Raw genomic sequence first — 19,784 nt, forward strand, 5'->3', positions numbered from 1 at the left:
CCCAATGGTCTCGCCATGCAGCAGATTAAACTAGCATCCAATGGCCACAGCTACCAGCACTGACTCCACTTGCCAAGAGCCTTGGGAGTAGGACTAGGCCCTGATCCTCTAAGGTATTTAAGTTAGATGCCTAACTCCCACTCAAATCAATTGGATGTAAGCACTTAACTCCCTTGCAGGATGTGGGTTTTAGTGACTGGGGCACTCCATGACGGAGCTAGAATGTGGGCTTGTAACAAAGAGTCAGGCTGAACACTTTCCTGACTGCTCCTTTTGTCTTCCTCCTCCAGTTCTGGGCTGACTTCATGCTTACTCGCTCCTTCCTTGTGGAGCAGCCTGCTCAATTACTGTGCGACCAGCTTGGAAATCACCTGTTCCAGGTGGAGATGGACCTGAGTCAGACCCTGTATCCCCAAATCCACTGCCCCTATCCAAATTTCTTAGCTGTTCCTCATTTTTTCTCTGGGTGCTGAACCCAGACCTTGGCTCCAGACACCCTGATGCTTTGGTGAAGTTCAGACGCAAATGCAGCGCTGGGGGCCCCCTTCTCTACCTCACTGCAGAAGCAGCATGACAGTCACAGAATCCTAGGCTAGCAGGGACTGCAAGAGTCAGCTAGTCTAACCCCCTGCCAAGATGCAGCATTATGAGGTGGAAAGGCTCCAGGGAATGAAGCTGCTCTTATCCCTATTATATCAGCATCTCCCAACCAAAGACACCACTAAGCTTGAATACATGGCATACCAGGCTCCAGGCCTGGACGTCTCATGCTCTTCTTTATCCAAATTATGCCTGATCTTCCCAAGAGATGAACATCCTCCTCTTTCCCTAAGACTTTATCTTCTTTCTGGCTGCCTGGCCACCACCAAACTCCTCCTTTCCATGGCCAGAATTTTCAAGCCTGGCCTCTGATTGTGAGGGGAGGCCCTCAGTTTTTTTGCGGGGGGCTAATATCTTGAACCTCATTGTCTGAGCTACTGGGCCCCAGCAGCTTGTAGAGATTTCACTTGTGGATGTTCAGCACCTCCTGGTTCAAGATGCCTCTAGAGCAGTGGTTCTTAACCTTTACTGCAGCCTGCACCCCTTTGGTTCTCAAAATATGTTCTCTCACCCCTTATCAAAAATCATTGAAGTAGGTCAGTTCTTTAAAAGTAGATATATTTTTGTTTGTATATTATAGTAATTGTTAAATGTATAATGTTAATAAATACATAGGTTTGATGAAACAAAGTAGTTGTACTTACGTGCCTGTGCTCAATTTGTGTTTTCAATGATTTACCTTCTGAAAAAATCTGGCATGTCTCGCACCCCCAGGGGGTGCATGCACCCCAGGTTAAGAACCACTGCTCTAGAGGGTACCTGCAAATCACTGGCCTCTGTGACATTGTTGGCCTGAGGTTTTATCATAATCATTGAGTTTGGGTCCAGAAGTGGCCACCAGATCATCTAGTCTTATCTCCTGCATATCCCAGGCCTCAGACACCACTCAGGAGCTTTTGTTGTCTCCTGGCTTATGCTTTGCTAACTGAGAGGACAGGAGCTTGGTACAGGGAGTCTGTATGGGACCCTGCTCAGCAAGGGCTCTGGCAGGCATACACGTGCCTGCCACGGTGGGTGTGGCTCTAGAGGGGAGGTATCAGGCTGAAGGACCAACTCCACCACAGCCTCTTGTGGCATCAGTTGTGTCTGCCCTATAGTTCATGTCTGAAAGCTGTCCGATGACTAAGCTGGTTAGATCCCGCTGCAGCAGCTGCTTAATCACTGACCCATTTCTTACCCACCAGACTGACAGATTATAAAGAGTCCTCCAGGCCCTAATAGTTGCCATATGGTGATGTTCAGTGACCTGCTGCCAACTCTTGTGATACTGAGGGATTTTCTTAGCACCCCAGCTCCTGGAGCCAAGTGAGTATGTGAGACTCCCAGCTTTCTTTTCTTTTTTTAAAAAAGGATGTTTGTATCTCTTGAGGCTGCAGAGCAAAGCTTGAAAACATGAAGGGAGCACAGCTTAAAGGCTCAGAAACCAGAAGGCAAATGCAAAGAGCCCAAAATTTATTATTTAAAAAAAAAAATCCTGATTTTTTTGTGCCTGACTCACAATTTTTGAATGCCTCAGGCTGGCCATAGTGGGCATGTTGGAGGGAAAGTGAGCCTGGGGGACACGTGATAGAACCAGCTCAGCTACTGCACCAGAGCCTTTCCTTCCAGAATAAATGGCAATGTATAGTGTTCCCCTTACTCAAAGGTGAACCCAAGGAGTTTGGCTGAGAAGAGACGGAGAAGGCTGGAGCCCCATACAGCTGGGCAAACTCCTAAGAGGTGTCCATCGAAAGGCAGAGGGAGCTCACAGAGAAGGACAGGTTGTGGGGGCAGTGGGGGTAGCTTGCCCCTGTGCCCGCCTGTTGTCTTTTACAAATTAAAGCCCAGCTTTCTCCTGAATCCGAGATGGGATTTACTCTACTTTCCTTGTGCAAGAAGAGATTTGAGGCCATTCAGAGTAAACTTAGTTGAGCAGCAGGCCTGCAGATGCTTGCTGTGGGCAAAGTCATCCTGCTGCTCTACTACGCTGCTGCCTTGTATACATCTCTAGGCACGTGGAGTGTGCACAGTATAAACAACAGAGAGTGCAGAGGGGAGTCCCCCTTCCTGGAGGATGAACTATGGCCTCCACTTTTCTCCATGGTGGCGTTTAGTATCTATAGCCACTCCTGACGCCTTAACCTAGCCCCTCCCTGTGGGCCTGGAACAACCGTTTGGTGCAGGAACTCAGTGTCCTTCAGCGACATTCCCCTGCAGGGAAGGCAGAATTTTAAGGCTCCATGATTGTATTTTGTACCTCTCCTTTGGTGTTTGATAGCCCTTTTTAGCTAAGGATCTCCAAGTGCATTAAGCAATCAAACAATTAATCATCGGTCCCCCTTCCCCCACGATGAGGTGGGTTAGACAGGTAAAGTGAGACACAGAGAGACTTGTGCAAGGTCATACCATGAGCCTGAAGCACAGCCTAGGCAGCCCAGCTCCTAATCACATTCCTGACCCACAAGACCATCTTTTATCTGTAACGCAAATGAAGATACATTAGAATCCCATATGTGAGAACAGAATGGAGGCTCTGAGAGGCAGCATGTACTAATGGATAGGGCACCCAGCTGGGACCGTTAGAGCAAACACATAGCAGGATACAATCTCTGCCCCAAAGTGGTTGCAGTAGAGAAGACAGGCAAAGGATTGCAGGGGAAACCAAAGCACAGAGCAGGAATGTGACTTGCCAAGTAGCAGAGACAGGAATAGAACCAGGTCTTCTTAGTCATAGTTTAGTGTCCAATCCAGTCTACCTCCTGGGTTTTTTTTAAACAAAAAAAATTATAATATAAAACTACTGTGTTGTTCTATAGTGCTTTCCACCCAAAGAACTCAAAGCAGGCAGGGATATATAAGGAGCACTTCACACCTGTATTGAAATACCTTTGATATGAAACACAACAGTTGCTAAGCTATAGTGTGACTGTGCGCTGTTAGTTGAAGTGCAGAAAACTGTAGCTGTATCTGATTTAAACTATAGGTAAGATTTGGAAGGCTAATTACCTGGTTTGGAATTTGGTCCATACACACAACGCTGACAAAGAATGCCAGGGGATCATTAATGAGAACAAGTGGCCAGGATCTTGGTTTGCTGTCTTATCTCAAAGGTGCTAAGAGGCTTAAGAAAGAAAAATAATCTTTAGGTTTTTTCAATGGGGTCTCTCGTCCAAGTACTGACCCAGCCCAACTCTGTGTCGTTTGAGAAAGTGCATACATTAAGCTAGTAGGGCTTGCAGTCTACTAGCCAGCAAGTCTTCCCCAGTGTTCTATTCTAATACAAGTTGAGTCTTTGACCAGGGAAAGGAGGGAGAGAAATATCTGCCCAGGTTGGTCCCCCAAAATTGTGAATCTGTAACCAGGCCCCATAACAAAACAGTGAAATCTACAGAGTTACAGCCTGGCAGGAAAAACTAGTTCAGTCATTCACTAGATATTCACATATGATCCAAAAGAGGGACCAAGTCATTTATTTAGAAACCTTTTCAGGGCTACTGATTCTGTTAAATCTCTGCTGTAAAAGCAAAAGCCAAACTTTTCTAAAGTAGTTCCAAAGCTTTTGGAGCAGTAAGAGTGTGATAATATGAGTACTTCTCCATTCTTTGCACTATCAAGCAAGCAAAAGTCTCAGCAGGAGGTAGAAGGGCATGAGTCTTTAATCTAGACTGAACCAGTGACAGTCACTTGACCTGTTTTTGCTCCTTTGTAGTTAACTCATCTGTAGAACTGCACATAGGCAAAAACACTGAGAAACAGATGCTGCCACTGAACTATCTTGGGTATCAGAGTAGCAGCCGTGTTAGTCTGTATTCGCAAAAAGAACAGGAGTACTTGTGGCACCTTAGAGACTAACAAATTTATTTGAGCATAAGCTTTTGTGAGCTGCAGCTCACTTCATCACTTCAGGCCCCACTATCCTAGGCACTGTACCCACACAATGAAAAGGTGTTCCAAGCCCCAGGGCTCTTACAGTAACTGCTTGACAAACCTTGCTTTGTTCTCGGATCTGAACAATGTTTGTGGTTTTAAATGACTCCTTGGCCTGGGAGTTCTGCAACCTCCCAACAAAATCATGTCAAAGAGCAATTTGGCTCATGTATTAAAGCAGGCTGCTCAGAGGCTTTCTATTTTGAGGTTTTCACTTGAGTTCTTTTCCTATGAAAGCAGGCAGCATGGTGTATTTGGAAAGGATTAGCTACTACTGCATCCGATTTTATTGTTCACTATTGATATTATTATGAAGTGCAAAACAGTTAGGTTGGAGAGGACAGGGAATCAAGAAACTGCAAGTGGAAGAGGTCTGTAACTCTCACATGTCCCTGTAACACTGCAGGGAGTAAGATCACTGTTTAATTCTAGGGGGCAGCTTTGACCTTGCAAGGGGGCATGCCATAAAGATGAGAAAAACTAAACAAACTCCAGCACTTTCACTTCTTTACTCCTTTCTCCCCTCCTGCCACCTTACAAAGAAACAATAAGAGGCCTGCAGCCCTAGGATGCAATAAAACAATCATCACACCAAGTAAAACCCACCACTACGGAGCACAGAGAAGCTGAGGTAGCCAGCGGGAGGGTTTATGTGATGCAGAGACCATAACCTCTGCCGGAGGACACAAGATGCTGCCCCTCACAGAGAGACGGTTTGGGAGGATGGATGTTGTTCTCTCAGACTGGATTTAAGTTAAAACCTTGTCAGCTTTCATCTAGCTAGCTTTGAGGGAGATACTTTCCCCCTCTGATAGCAGTCGGGGAATGGGGGGTAGAGGACAGAACCCAAACCATCACCTCCTTAGAGGAAAGCAATCTGTTTTCCCCAGAGGCTCTGTGAAAGTTAAACTCAATTGACTAAAAATGGCAGCCACAAGAACTGGAATTTTCCTTTTCTCAAACATAAAGTGGAAACTCAATTATTTCCCTGGGCATAGGTAAGTAAGAAGAATGCAAACTTCTGGTTAAAAGCTCCTCTCCTTTACACCATTGACTTCAGTGGGTTTACTCCTGATTGACACCAGGATAAGTGCGACCAGAATCAGGCCCCCCTCTTGATACTTATAACAGCTCAGCCAGAACATGCACTACCCCATCCACCAGCTCCTAAACACCCGAAACTCTGCTGCACCAGCCCTTTTCATGAATACCCATCCGGCCGTCCAAACTCCCACTGAGGACAATGGGGCTGGAAGATATGAGCCTGCATTACTAACAGAAAGTTATCTGAGTTTCTGGACAAAGCAGATAGTTTCCCACCATAGGGCACATTTAGCACAGTGCGATCTCTGGCGATCCTTGCCAATGGTTACTTATTTTTAATTGAGGACCGAAGTTCGTACCTCCCCCTCCAGCTGCACTGGTCTTCTGAATAACTGCAAAGGACCGTATCCAGGACACCAAGGCAAAGAGCCCACAGCACCAAAGGCATCTTCTCTAAGATTTCGTCTCCCAATAAAGCAGAAGGAGGAATCAAATGCCAGAGACTACAGTAAATCCTTCCCCAACAGACACCATGCTGGAATGTGCGTGGGGAGTTAACGCCTGCATGTCTCCGCCATCCATCTCCCCAGGCCTCCGCCGCAAAAGTTGTCAGGATGCAAAGCAGGATTTCCCTCCTTCCTCCTGCTAGTCCGGAGTGATGCTGTGATTCAGAGCCAGGGGACAAGCAGCCGAGATGAAAGTGACCAGAAGGCTCATTGTGAAATTGACTAAGGTGTCCACAGATTGCTGGTCAGATTCAACGACGGTGGACGAAGGGGCGAATGCGTGGGGGGCGGGGGGGAAGGAGATGATTTGCCATTCTCCAATCGGAGCAGGGCTCGGAAACTTTCAGCCAATCGGAGCAGAGAGAAGGATGAGGGGTGGGCTCCCTTTCTCCATTAACAACTAGAATTTGAGAACAATATAATGAAATAGAAAAAAAGAGTGAAAAGGCTGATTTGAAGTGATTGTTGTCCAGATGCGAGGAGTTCAGCACACAGACAGCTGATGGTGTGCACAGTGATTTGAGGGAAGGAGGATGCTTAATTTTTGAGGAAGGTTTGGGGAAATATATATACTGCTGATTGATTAAATGGTAAAATATACATGAACACAACTTGTAAACAAACCCCTTTCTATTATACAGACACACAACATGAATAAAACACTGAATCAATGAGTCTTTTGCACATAGGATCTGACCTCCCTAGGACTAATATTTATCTTGGAAAATGTAATTGTCAAATCTGTGGTTTTGAGGTAAGTTACACAGGAAATGCCAGCTTGGGTAGATCTAATCAGGATGCAGGTTGCTTGAATTATAAATGATATTTACAATATAAGTTAAGTAACATCAAATTATGCATAAAGGGCCAAATTTGATGTCCCTGCTCAGTTTTTATTCCATCCTTATTCAGAGCATGAAGCCAATGGAGCTGTGTACAATCTTAAAAAAGGTTCTTTTAATCTGATCATCTAACTTTGTAACAGGTATTTTGCCTGGACTTAGAACTTCCGAATTTGGCCCACTGTGTATCTGACCCAACCCTTCTTTTTGTCTGTAGCAATGGAATAGAATTGCATTACAGATTTGTTAAGAGCTCTGAAAACATACAGGGAATGCATTCCCCATTACCCAGTTGTTGCTGTTATTAGCCTGTTCATCAGCATAGCATAAAACTCCTTTATTTTTTTTTTTGCAAAAGCCGTTCCTAATGATTTTATTTTTTTCAGACGCTATTGTCCCAGGTCCACAAGCCCTGCAATTAATTAAGTTTCCATTGGAGTTATAGCCCGCCAAAATGTTTGAAATAAACATGGAACAATTGCAATGCAATGATACAGGCAAGAGAACAAAGTCTCTAGGGAGAGGGTGGAGCAGAATGGTAATGAGGGATTGTAAATTTGGATGGAAGAAAGAAAGAAAGGGAAGGGGGGTTGGGGTAGGGAAAAGGAGGTTGCAATCTGGATTCAGAGCCCTCAGGCCATGAAATGATACTGAAAGAAGTCAATCTGTTGGAATCCATAGAAAATGAATCCAGTCTGAAAGCGATGGCATGGTCCATTATTATGCTCTTGTCTGATAATAAACCAGCAGCAGAAGTTTAAGGTGGAACAAGTCCTGGGGGAAAGCTTGTGAGTAGAAAGGAGCCAGAGGAGAGATGCACACAGACCGGATGCTGCTGTAAAATTAGTGTCTTGGTATGTCAGAAACACTGCCCCAGTCACAGTGACTGTCAGCCCAGAAGTTGGCATGTTTGTTGGGTAAGATCCTTTTAGTGCATGGATCTGATCAAGATTTCCTTCAGCGTGGAAAACCCATTTCACATTCATCTGTCTGGGTTTGTATATGGCCCACATCCCCATAGAATCTGAGCACCTCACAATCATTAAAGGATTTTATACTCACAACAGCCCTGTGAGAGTGGGTTATGTTATCTAGCCACTGTTTGATCAATAGGGAAACGGGGCGCAGGGGTGGATTAAATTATTTTCTTAAGGTCTCAAAGGAAGTGTATAGCTGAGCCAGAAGCTGAACCTAAGTCCTCATAATCCCAGTATCCTATCCACTAGGCCACCTTTCCCCTACTTCTATTGACAGTTTAGGTAACCTGCACCCAGCTAAGAACAGCCAGAGCCACAAAACTTGGATTCAGAGCCAAACATTTCCCACATTTTAGGGAAAGGGATTTGGGTTCAGACTTGTCTCTGTTTAAGAGAGGAATTATTTAGCAGCCCCAGACAAGGGTGCCACTGACACAGCCGTTGGCAGTGCCCCTTGGGATAATTGGCTTGTTGGCCAAACCTTAGTGAGTACAACTGGTTTAGCTCATGCGTCTGATGAAAACATTGTCTATATCAATACTGTTGTTTGTCTTCAAGCAGGTATATTTTGCAATGGGCTGTGACAACCTATCACTTTAAGGTTGTCACAGAAGCTGCTCCTTCCTTCACTGTGATGGCAAAGAGAGAATTCAGACCTCCTGCTCCAAAAACACAAGCCCTTGACCACTTGTGCTGAAGGTGAGTTTCTCTTAGCAGTATAGGGCCTATGATATATCATTGAGCAGTTCTGATTCCATCCACTAGATGGCAGCAGCACATATACCTAGTGGCTAGTTCATCACAGTGTTTTCATTTCACAATTGTATACTACAGCCAATGTAAAATACTAAATAATTTAAGAGCTACAAAGAGATCACACTTAACATGCATATACTTACATCCTCAAACATTACTTTTTACAACTGAGACCTCATATAACAGAGGTGTGCATTAGCCTCATTTTACTAATGGGGAAGCTGAAACTAAGAGCTTAAGGATATGTCTACACTGCAATTAGACACCTGTAGCTGGCCAATGCCAGCTGATTCATGCTCATGGGACTTGGGCTAAGGGACTTTTAATTGTAGTGTGTAAACATTTGGGTTCAGGTTGGAGCCTGGGTTCTAGGACCCTGCGAGGTGGGAGGGTCCCGGCGCTCAAGCTGCAGCCCAAGTCTGAACATCTACATTGCAATTAAACAGCCCTGGAACCTGAGCCCCGTGAGCCCGAGTCAGCTGGCATGGGCAGCTGTGAGTATCTCATTGCAGTGTAGCCATACCTGAAGTGACTTGCTGAAGGTCACAGTACAAAGGCAGTGGCAGAGTGGGGTTAAATGCCAGAAACTTATGAATGAGTGTCCTGTGTTCAACTTCAATCAATTTGACAATGCTGCCCAGCAAACGAGCCCCATGGCTCAGGGTTATGCCCCTCCATACTTCCCCAAGTTCCTAAGCATGTGTCTATTAATCCTGGGGTAGGAGAGGGCTGGACAGGTAGGGCAGGCCTAATGCTGCCTTCTGGGCCAAGTCGCTTCTCCAAGCAAATGAACAAGGCTGAGGTACAGCCCTTTTTTAATGCAAATGCTGACAGGTCCCGTTGCTATAGTGGCACTGAAATGATCTGCACACGCTGGGCATGAGGCAGTGATGCCCAGAGGAAAGCCCCTCTTCCTGTGATCTCACTGACCTTTGGGAGATCCTTTGGGCCACACCATGGCTAAGACAGAGAAGGGTTTCTACATCAAACTGATTTTTTTCAATGGCTCCTTCTGTCTCTGTGCTACTCCGTGTCATAGGAGGAGCTGGTAAGGCCTTGCTTAGTGCTGACCAGAGTATTGTAATAAAAATCCCCCCACTCACCCAGAGGCAGATTACGGTTTTGCGGGGCCCTGGGCCAGAGCCAGAGGGGGCCCCTCCCCACCCCTTCCGCCTGAGGTCCCCCCTCTCCCCTCTGCATTCCTGCTGGGGAAATGGACTCAGGGCACAGGGACTTTCCCCACTCTGCCTGCCTGGTGCTCTTGCCAGGGAGCAGGGTCAGGGTGTGGGGGCTTGCCCCACTCCCTGACAGGAGCGCTAGCCAGGCAGAGTGAGACAAGCCCCTGCACCCCGACCCCGCTCCCCAGCAGGAGCGCCGGGCAGGAGGAGTGGGTTGGGGTGCAGGGGCGCCCATTTTTCCAGGGCCCCCCAGTCTGCCAGGTGGGGCCCACTAGGTTTGCTCAGTTTAGTCCAGAGGAAGAGGAGCTCCATGGGTGATGAGGGGTTGGACAAGCTGGCTGCTGCTCCGGTTTTAGGTTCCTCCTGCAGATGTTTTATTTCAGACTGTATTGTGTCCCCCTGGGAGAACATTTGCCCAGGCTCCCCAAGAAACACTAGCCTTGCTACTATGTGGTGACGCCCACTGGGGCCCGTAAGCCTCTATTGTCAAAGTATAATCCCCCTCCCCCGCGCCCCTAGTTCATTGCTGAGTCGCCTATTGTGTCCGGTATTCCCAGACGGCAGCTTGTAACCAGGGCTCTTTCATTAGCTATTTAACCTCCGGCCCGGAGCTGATACAGCTGTGCTCTTCAGGGGCTAGGCAGTGCTCTTGCCTCCTGGCATTTCCCTTGTCACAAGGAGGCAGCTACCTTTATTTGAAAGCAGCCATGCAACAGGAGCTGCAGTCCCCACACAAGTCCCTTTCACAACGTCACGCCCACCTGGGTACCCACAACAACCTGCACAAAAATACTCTCTGGTTTTCCCCTGATCTCATGCAATCCCAGCTTCTGTTTGAATGTTCTGGTGGGCCTTGGCATGTGGACATGGCCCCTCCCTCAGCCACCGGCCCTACCCATAAACACAAGTGTGGAGGCTGGTGATTTGTGATCTCCAAGGCTAAACCCCATCCCCTCTTCATTCTGATCTGGGTCTCCTGGATCCTCACTTAACAGCCTCTCTGAACCTGAGATTCCCCCACTCCATTCACCCCATCCCCGACAAAGGGATGGGCCTAGCTGAATCATGTACAAGGATGGATTTATGTCTCATGCATGGTCCAGAAAGGTAGGAGAATCTGGGCTCCAGCCCCTGCTTGACCACTTTTCTTGTTATTGACATAGGGTTATCAACTTTCTGATTGCAGAAAACCGAACACCCCTGCCCTGCACCCTCCTGAGGCCCCACCCCTGCCATATCCCTTCTCGTAGTCCTGCCCCCCCTCCCCATCCCCCCTCCCTCCATTGCTCACTCTCCCTGACCCTTGCTCATTTTCACTGGGCTGGACAGGAGGTTGGGGTGCAGGAGGGAGTGAGGGCTCTGGGGTGGGGCCAGAAATTAGGGGTTCAGGGAGCTCCAGGCTGGGGCAGGGGGTTGGGGGATGAGGGCTCTAGCTGGGGCTGTGGGCAGGGAGTTGGGGTGCAGGAGGGGGTTTGGTGTGCGGGTGCCAGGTGTTGCTTCCTTCAGGCAGCTCCTGGAAGTGGCTGGCATTTTTCTCCAGCTCCTAGGTGGAGGGGCGGCCAGACAGCTCTACGTGCTGCCCTCGTCCACACGCACTGCCCCTGCAGCTCTCATTGGCTGCAGTTCCCAGCCAATGGAAGCTGCGGAGCCAGTGCTCAGGGCCGGGAGCATTGCGCGGTGCCCCCATAGCTGTGCCTCTGCTTAGGAGCCAGAGGGACATGCTGGCCACTTCAAGGAACCACATGGAGCCAAGGCAAGCAGGGAGCCTGAATCAGCCCTGCTGTGCCACCAACCAGACTTTTAATGGCCCGGTCAGCAATGCTGAGCGTCGCCGGCAGGGTCTCTTTTCGACTGGGTGTTCCCATCAAAAACCGGATGCCTATCAACCCTATATTGACATTAAAGTAACGTCTGAGCAGGGCCCAGTGTGCTAGGCATGGTACATGCACACAGTAAGAGACAAGCCCTGCTCTAAAGAGTTTCTGATCTAAAGAGGCAGGGCAGACAATGTGTGGGAGAAAGGAATGAGTATTATTCTCCAGTCTATAAGTGGGGAACTGAGATGCAGAGATATTAAGGCCCAGACCCACAAAATTACTTAGGAGATGAATTCCCATTGATTTAAATGAGAGTTAAGTGCCTAAATACCTCTGAGGAGCTGGGCTGAAGTGACTATCGTACAGTCCTACAGGGAGCGTGTGGTCGAGTGCAGTCTAAGCAGGTCCCCAGAACTAGTGGGGGTTGGGGGGGCACTGGTGCTAGAACTGTGGCCCCGACCCCTGCTCCTCCTCTTCCCCCCGGGGCTCTGCCCCCTCCTCCTCCTCTCTCCCCCCGTTTGCCCCCCAAGGCCCTGCCCACTGGCTAGGGCAGAAGCCAGAGCAGGGCTGTGGTAAGAGCCACCCAGGGAGCCCCTGCTGCTGTGGGGAGCTCCAGCTTCTGACCTGGCCAGGGATGGGGCCTTGGGGGGAGAAGAGGAGCAGGGGATGGGGCCCCACAGCGAATGTGCTGCTAGAAGAGGCTACCCTTTGCAGTGGGGGAGCTGATCACCTTATCAGCTCCACCGCCACAAAGGCAGCCCCTGTTGACACCGCCACTTCTCACCAACCTGAGGTCACTACTCCCATGTTAAAAAGTGGGCAGGCATGGCCACCCTGTCCTCCCCCAGTTCCAGCATCTCTGAGTCCCCAGGATGTGGGGGGCTGAACTGCTCTTTGTGACCAGGGCCCCAGGACATCTTAATCCGCCTCTGGCCCTAACTACGAGACCATCTATTGGTCAACACTGGGTGTGCCCTTTGGCATGTGGGTAACCTTTAGGTTGAAATGTTCCCAATTAGTATTGACTTGTTAAAGACAAGGATGCATAAAACCTCAGGTTCAAGCCTCTAGGTCAGTTACACAAAATGTGTTCAGTAGAGGACTGTGAGGTGACACTTTGAGTGATGAATCCAAACTTTATTTAAAAGGAAAATGATTAGGTAAGTTGATGGGCATGCAATTACCACTGACACTCAACTATGAAATAGTGTATCAAGGAGTGCTCACTCCACTGACAACAGAGTGAAGTACAGCCTTATCACCCTGGAACCTAATGGGACCCTTTGCGTATTAATTGGAGCACTCCTCAATTTAGCAAACCAACTCTTTTTCTGATCCATTATAATATAAATTAATATTCAACTACACTTTACTATAATTATATTTCTGCCCCTTTTTAATAGCTCTTTACATTATATGTATTTCAATTAACATCTGCACCAGTGCCCTTCCCATACTATAAATATAGCTAGAATGTTAATAAAACATTCACAAGTCTTAATAATCCTGCTCAAACCAATTATAACCTTAACATAACACCGGGTCAGAACCTTGCTAACTCTTACTTTGTCATAACACTGTATCTCCAATTTATCTCTAACTTTTTCACACTAGCAACTTTAATTTCCTATACTCCTCTACATCTAGGCTACTTATTTCTTAACTTGTGCCATCTTATAGGTTACATATGACATAACCACTTTGTGGCAGTTTCTCCTGATTGGCCAGTTGGGTTGAGAATGCCTAGTGTTTGTATAGTGCTTTGAGATCCGCGCATGGAGGGAGTTAGGGGTGGAAGTTTGCATGAAATGTTTTCTGAGAACCAAGTTTCGCCTTTCTCTGACAATGGATCTCCCAACCCTGATGCGGACCCTAAGGATCACCCTCTCTTGGAGTGAGAAGGGAAACTAGGTGCCATGTTCATTCAGTTCTGAGCTTCCACATGTTGTCCAGTGTGAAGAAATCACCCTCTCTGAATGGAAGAAGGGGGTCTAGTCATTGTGTTTGCTCAGTTCTGAGGTGCCTCCCTGCTTCTCTGATTGGATCTCTCTTCCTTGGCCTCCCAAGGCATGAACGGTTCGCGCCAACTGCTCAAACTCCACCACTGAGAAATCTGAGATCTCTTGAGATCCCTGATCTCTATGGGCAGCACTTACAGCTGGAGGTATATATAGAGCTTATCAAAGAAGAACCACAAGCAAGAAGGGCCAACTTATTGTTTACTGACCATGACTAGGTGAAGCTGACTCAGCAAAGTGAGCATCTGTCTGCAGATGGAATGACAAGCCTCATGTCACCAGTATGGAGTGAAAAGTAGCTGTATAACACGTTATTCACCAGGCTGGGAGCAGATGTGTTTCCATAGGTGAGGATGGCCAGGCCTCTCATACAGGGGAAGAAGTGTGTGCATTGTTCCAGCATTCCACTCCCAGAGTCCCCCAGATGTGGTGGATTTCATCCAGACAAGGTGTGGAGGAGACACAGGACTGAGGTGTGGTTGTTACATGTGTTTGGCACATTGGGGAATGTGAATGAGGAGCTGCAGAAAGCTTCTGGCCAGGCTGCAGGAGGCCTCAGTTCCATGTTTGGATTTGTCACTGGCCTTGGGCAAGTCACTTAATCTCTCGGTGCTGCAATTTCCCCATCTATGAAATGGGGTTAATGCTATCAATCTCCTTTGCAAAGTGCCTTGAAATCCGTGGCGGGAGAGTGCTAGGTTAGAGCTACGTATTACTGCAGCTGCTAGTTCCTGGACCTGCAGGTGTCAGGCAGGGTAGAATTTACCTTCTTCTTTCTCAACTCAACCTGAGATGTAAAGATGGGACACCTACATCCTGACTAGCTCCTACATCCTCTGGCTCTCATTCAGGAAAATCCCTACTGAAAATCAATGAGAGATTAATACTGTCTAGGCTATAAGCAAGCAGCTGCTGAAGACACTGGCCACATGGCAGCATGCTGACAGTTGCAGGTAAGCCAGCCAAGCAGACTCCTGAGGCTACTCCCTGCCAGCAGGCTAGCATTTTGAAATGTCTGATGTTGGCAGCCCCTACACTAAGGAGGAGTGGAGTGCGTGTGTGAGCTGGGACTACGGCTAATCCTAAAGAGATGGCAGTATCAGAAAAGGATGTGTTTGAAGTCAGAGTAGATATGAATATTCCATCAAGCTGGCCCTTACACATTCTCCAGATCTTCAAAGAGAACTTGGCGCTAAGCCAAGTTCTCTTTAGAGGGGCATGTTCCTTCCAGAAGCTACCACGTGCTTGGGGGGGGGGGGGGGGGCTGAGAGACAGCAGCTTTAAGCTATGCTCAGGCAGACAGCGTGCACTGTACTTTAGTAACTAAGTATAATGCTCTCACAGATCCCTTTCCACAGGGAGGAGTCTTACTTTCAAAGTTCTGTGGCTCAGTCTTTCTCCCATTGATGTCAATGTGAGTTATAATAATAAATAGATTCTGGAAGGGACACAAAACCTCCTGCATCGAGGTTTAAGACAATCTCTAGGGTTAGGAGGAGCCTTCCCTAAGGATAGATTATCTCATAATTTCCTCTGGCAGTTTCTTGCCCTTCCACTAGGGCTCACTATTGTCAGAGATGGGGTGCTAAACGATATGGTCCGCTGGTCTGATTTGCTCTTGTCAAGCCATCAGTTCCTATAAGTCTTGTCTAGGTCTCTAGGAGATTGCATTTGGCTCAGTGAGCCAGTCTGCTTTTGGTTTCTGTTTCCTTGGCCACCTAACTTGATTTTAGAAATCTAACTTGTTTAAGAAAACTAGAGCACTGTTGTTACTTTATCTGGGGTCAGAGACATTGTCTGATTCTTTCGGGGAGAACTTTATTCTTGTATTCTGGTCAAATGAAGAGCAACAGTCTGGTCATAGGCTAAGAGCAAGATGGCTGGCTTCACCTAAGCAAGGTACCACAAGGAGACCTGGGGGTAAATATGGGCACATAGGAGAAAAGGTCCTGGAGTTAAGCAGTAATGAGAGAGAGTCACAAGAGAGTCACTCACAGAAAATAATGGCAGGTGCATTTAAAAGAGATATAAGGAAGTCCTTCATACACTGTGTGGTGTGTGCAACTCACTGCTGCAGGAGGTCATTGAGTCAAATGCTGTGGCAGGGAGTTAAAAAGACTCCTCAAGGTTATTTAGACTCCTAACTTTCACTGATTTCAATGAAATTTAGGAGCCTAAATACATCTGAGGATCTGGGTCTAAGTTCATGTTTCAGGGCATAAATAAAGGGGGTCATGAAGGACATGGTCCTCCACATGCACAGGTGCATTGAGGCAAATGCATCACTGGTGTAATCCTGTAGAAGTCTATAGAGTTACAGCAGGGATTAATTTGGTTCATTGGTTGTGGTTTTTTTCTCCAGCTTTCCTCAGGAATACCAGGTATGATACCAGACTAGATGGACCAGAGATACACCTGCCAACATCAAAAAGCTACAAATGGGAACATCTGGGGAGAAAAAAACAGAGACAAGGCCTTTCTTTTCCTTGAAATGCATTGGACTGGGAGAGCTTTTTGGTGGGACTAAGAAGAACAATGATCAATATATCTAGCTAAAAATACCCTCCCTCCTATATATAGAGGTTGGCATGACTGAGCACTTTGTAAATGGATCAGTAGAGGCACTGCTTTGATCTGGAGCAGCAAATCCTACGTGATGATGTGGGGATCTGTCTATGTACAATGTATGAATTATGAGTGAGATTATGAACTCTCTGTATGGCTCTGTGCCAGGCTGCAAACTCCATTTTGGATGGTTTGCTGCATTCGCTGTTGTCCTTTCATCTCCATGTTGGACTGAAATTTCAAGGTATGGGGGCCTGGGTCTAACATTGGAGGGTTGTTAAATCTTGATCATCTTCTATTCAAACAGAAGTACCCTTGGACATAGAGCTGCCGCTGCCCAGAAGAACCAGTCTGGGCTGGTAACCAAGCAACAGATCACCTGGTGAGGGATTTTGATCACCTGCTGAGAGTGAACAGAACGTCGCTTGACAAAGGGGGTGTATGGTTATAGATTAGAGGGTCCCTCAGCAGCCATTGTAAGGAGCACAAGTGACCACAAGCAGAAGCAGTGGAAGCCTGGGCAGGAGAGTAGAAGGGGACTGACAATAGAGGTCAGAGAAAGAGAGATATGGCATGATTCGGAATAGAAGCCATGTGCTGCAGGGGGGTCCTAGACTGCTCGGAGGGCTCTGCCAAAGCTCAGAGCACTCTCCAGAATGGTGAGGAAATTGAGGCAGGGAAAGGTATGTAGATGTTTTTATTATTTTGTGTAGATCTGTGTATTTCTTGTTCTACTTAAGTAAAGAGTAATGTTGTTTAGAATCCTATGCAATATCTGTGTGTCTGCTTTGCTTCCATGTGCCTCTGAACAGTGGAACTGTAAACCCGCAGTGCCCACAAGGTCAAACTCTGCAGGAAGATGTGTTTTTAAGCTACTGGGTCAGCACTGGTCTCAGGGGCTTGGTAGCTGGGCTGTGTTTGTTCAGCTGTCAGACAGAGGATCTGCACTCCAAGAGTGTGCCTAAAGACCCCAGCCAGGGTCAGTGCCTGGATGCTGTTCACACTCAGGAGGCTTAAAGGGCATCCAGGGACTGATGAAGTGGGCTCCAAACAACAGCCTGCTGAGTGTCCATTGGGGGAGGGGTATGTGCACCTTATACAGGACAGCCCTATTCCTGCTCTATGAGAACAGATCAGTTGTGGTGCTAGCCTGAGAGACTTGGGTTCAATTCCCTGCTCTATCCCAGACTTCCTAGGGTAAGTCACTTAATGTCTCTGTGACTCAGTTCTTCATCTGTACAATGGGGATAAAAGCACTGTTCTGCCTCAGGGGGTGTTGTGAGGATGAATATATTAAGTATTGCAAGCTTGCTTGGATGCTCTGGCAGTTGGGGTCAGATGATAACTTTAGCTAGATAGAATTGTGTTTGTAATGGTACCAGCTGAGTTGATACTTTCTTGTGGTTTTGTTTAGAGGGGTCTGAGCTGTGAAGCCCAGATCCTGATTCCAAATGTTCCTAGGGTCCTGTGGTGTTTGCATTAGGCACAGCCTCAGTTCTGCCAGAGCTAGACAGGCTCTTATTGTGGAAGGCCTGGCTGCTTCACTCTGGAAATATGAAGTGGTGTTGTTTTGAGCACTAGACCCTTGTAAATAGGTTTGGTTCCACTGCATAGCAGGGAAATTCCAAGTTGACAGCCACACAGTCTCAACTCACAGCCTGCCTAGGAATGTGGTTACTCAGTTCTCGAGAGAGCTCTCAGCACACATTCTGCAGTGATGGCAGCTACACACCAGGCCCTTCCCAATGCAGGGAGCACTCTGAAGTTGGCAGCACGAACTCAGAGCTGAAGCAGCCTCAGGCTTTGTCCTGATCCATCTCTTCTCTGACAGATCTAAAAAGTGGATTTAGTGCTGGGGGTGAGAGAAGCCTTGGTGACTGAAGACCCCTCCTTTCTCTCAGAAGAGGGGTAATACCAGCAAGCACTCTCTGCTGCCCTGCCAGCAAGATTCAGAGGGAGAGAAGGTGGGGAGTTCAGTCCCTGCAGCCCATTCATTCCTTTGCCCCCTCTATGGAGCCTACCAGCTATTGTGGTGGCTGTGACGTGGCTGCCTGCCCATTGGGACCTAGAAGGAGACTTACCAACTCATGTCACCCAGGCCACCCACTGTGCTGCCATCAGATGATAACACCACCTGGGCACTGCCAGCAATCATGCCCTCTAAACCATTCCCACGAGCCTGCAAGCTGAGTTCCTAGCCCTACTGGTGCTGGAAAGCCTGGATGTGAATGGAGGCATTTCTGAGTTTGCTGTCAGCCACAAACAGTAGCTGGAGGTGTGAAATTCCAGTTCATCTTAACCGGGTGTTAAGTTTGAAACCTAATTAGGAGCCTACAACGTCAACATCATTAACAATGGCTCTGTTGTTTCTTGCCCCAGAAACATGGTGGCTAGCTGGACCTCCTGCATGTTTGAAAAGGAATGGCTAGTAGCCAAGTAGTCAGGGACACAACCCCATGCTCTGGGTGTCCCTAACTGCCAGAAGCTGGGACTGGACGACAAGGGATGGATCACTCAATCATTGCCCTGTTCTGTTCATTCCCTCTGGGGCACCTAGCACTGGCCACTGTCGGGAGACAGGATATTGGGCTAGATGGACCATTGGTCTGACCCAATATGGCCATTCTTATGTTCTTTTCTTTGAGCATGGCAAGCCATATGCAGCTCTGATCACTAAGCCCCCAATAGTCCAGAGCCCAATGATGCAGAAATGACACCTTTTAACTTTCTTCTTATTCCAGTTTCCCATGAGTCTCGCTAATTGGGAAAATTCTTTAATGGAGAACGAAGTGTGCGAGATTCAACGAGAAACAATGGACCAGCCCAGCACTGGGGGTGGGTGGGGGCAGGAAGAGGACACAGATGGATCTGTAAGAGGAGCCAGCACTGCTCATGAAAACTCAGCACAGATGGGACTAATTTTGGCTCCATTCATGGCAGCAGAAGGACACATTTTCTCACTTTCCCTTCCTGCTGGTCTCAGAGGTTCTATTGCCCCTCCCCAGAATCAAACTGCTCCACGCCCCCTCCCTTGCAGAGCAGATTAGCTATGGGGGTATTGACAAAGCTGAGTTAGCAGATGTGGGATGTGAGTTGAAATAGTGCAGGACAATGCTATGCTTCTGTCTGTGTGCTGCATGCCACCGCTCACCCTGCAAGGGCTCCAGTGGAGGAGAGGTGCCATTTGCTCCTGTGCAACCCCAGAGCACCAGAAAGTCCATGGGCTGGTATCTCTTTGATGAAGCAAAGGCTTTCATGTTTAGCTATAAGGGGCCTGCTCCTGCTCCTGTCACCAGCTGGACTGAGGCCTTTACAGCATGCTCGGCTGTAGGGTGGCAACACTACAGAGAGAATAGCAGTGCTTGGGTATGTCAGTGAGGAGCATGACATGTGGGCAGTATGTGGCAAAGCCTATGGGGTGTGGATGCTGATGACTGGGACAGCACAGCAGGCCAGCCAGCAGTCAATCTGTGCTAAGCTGGGAGGAGCACTCCATAAACGCCCGCAGAGCGACCTCATTGTGCTTCTTCAAATCCCTCCTTAAGATTCACCTTTGCTGTGATGCCTACAAAAAA

General features: G+C 47.8%; 2 protein-coding genes across 3 annotated transcripts in view; one reads left to right on the top strand and one right to left on the bottom strand.

Moving 5' to 3' along the window:
* METRN (meteorin, glial cell differentiation regulator) overlaps positions 1 to 6,335 on the bottom strand; it is a 28,893-nt gene extending 22,558 nt beyond the window's left edge. Inside the window, exon 1 of the mRNA XM_048865702.2 lies at positions 5,910 to 6,335. Coding sequence (XP_048721659.1) covers positions 5,910 to 5,998 — 89 coding nt within the window. The 5' untranslated portion in view covers positions 5,999 to 6,335. The remainder of the gene's footprint in view (positions 1 to 5,909) is intronic.
* The window catches only part of CCDC78 (coiled-coil domain containing 78), a 213,124-nt gene that overhangs the window by 151,565 nt on the left and 41,775 nt on the right, over positions 1 to 19,784 (top strand). For both annotated transcript variants that reach the window (XR_012670182.1, XR_012670183.1), the window contains exon 17: positions 8,434 to 8,574. The gene's annotated coding sequence lies outside the window, so the exon portion shown is untranslated. The remainder of the gene's footprint in view (positions 1 to 8,433; positions 8,575 to 19,784) is intronic.

This window comes from Caretta caretta, chromosome 10 (assembly GCF_965140235.1).
Source record: "Caretta caretta isolate rCarCar2 chromosome 10, rCarCar1.hap1, whole genome shotgun sequence".
In the NCBI taxonomy this organism is placed as follows: Eukaryota; Metazoa; Chordata; order Testudines; family Cheloniidae; genus Caretta; species Caretta caretta.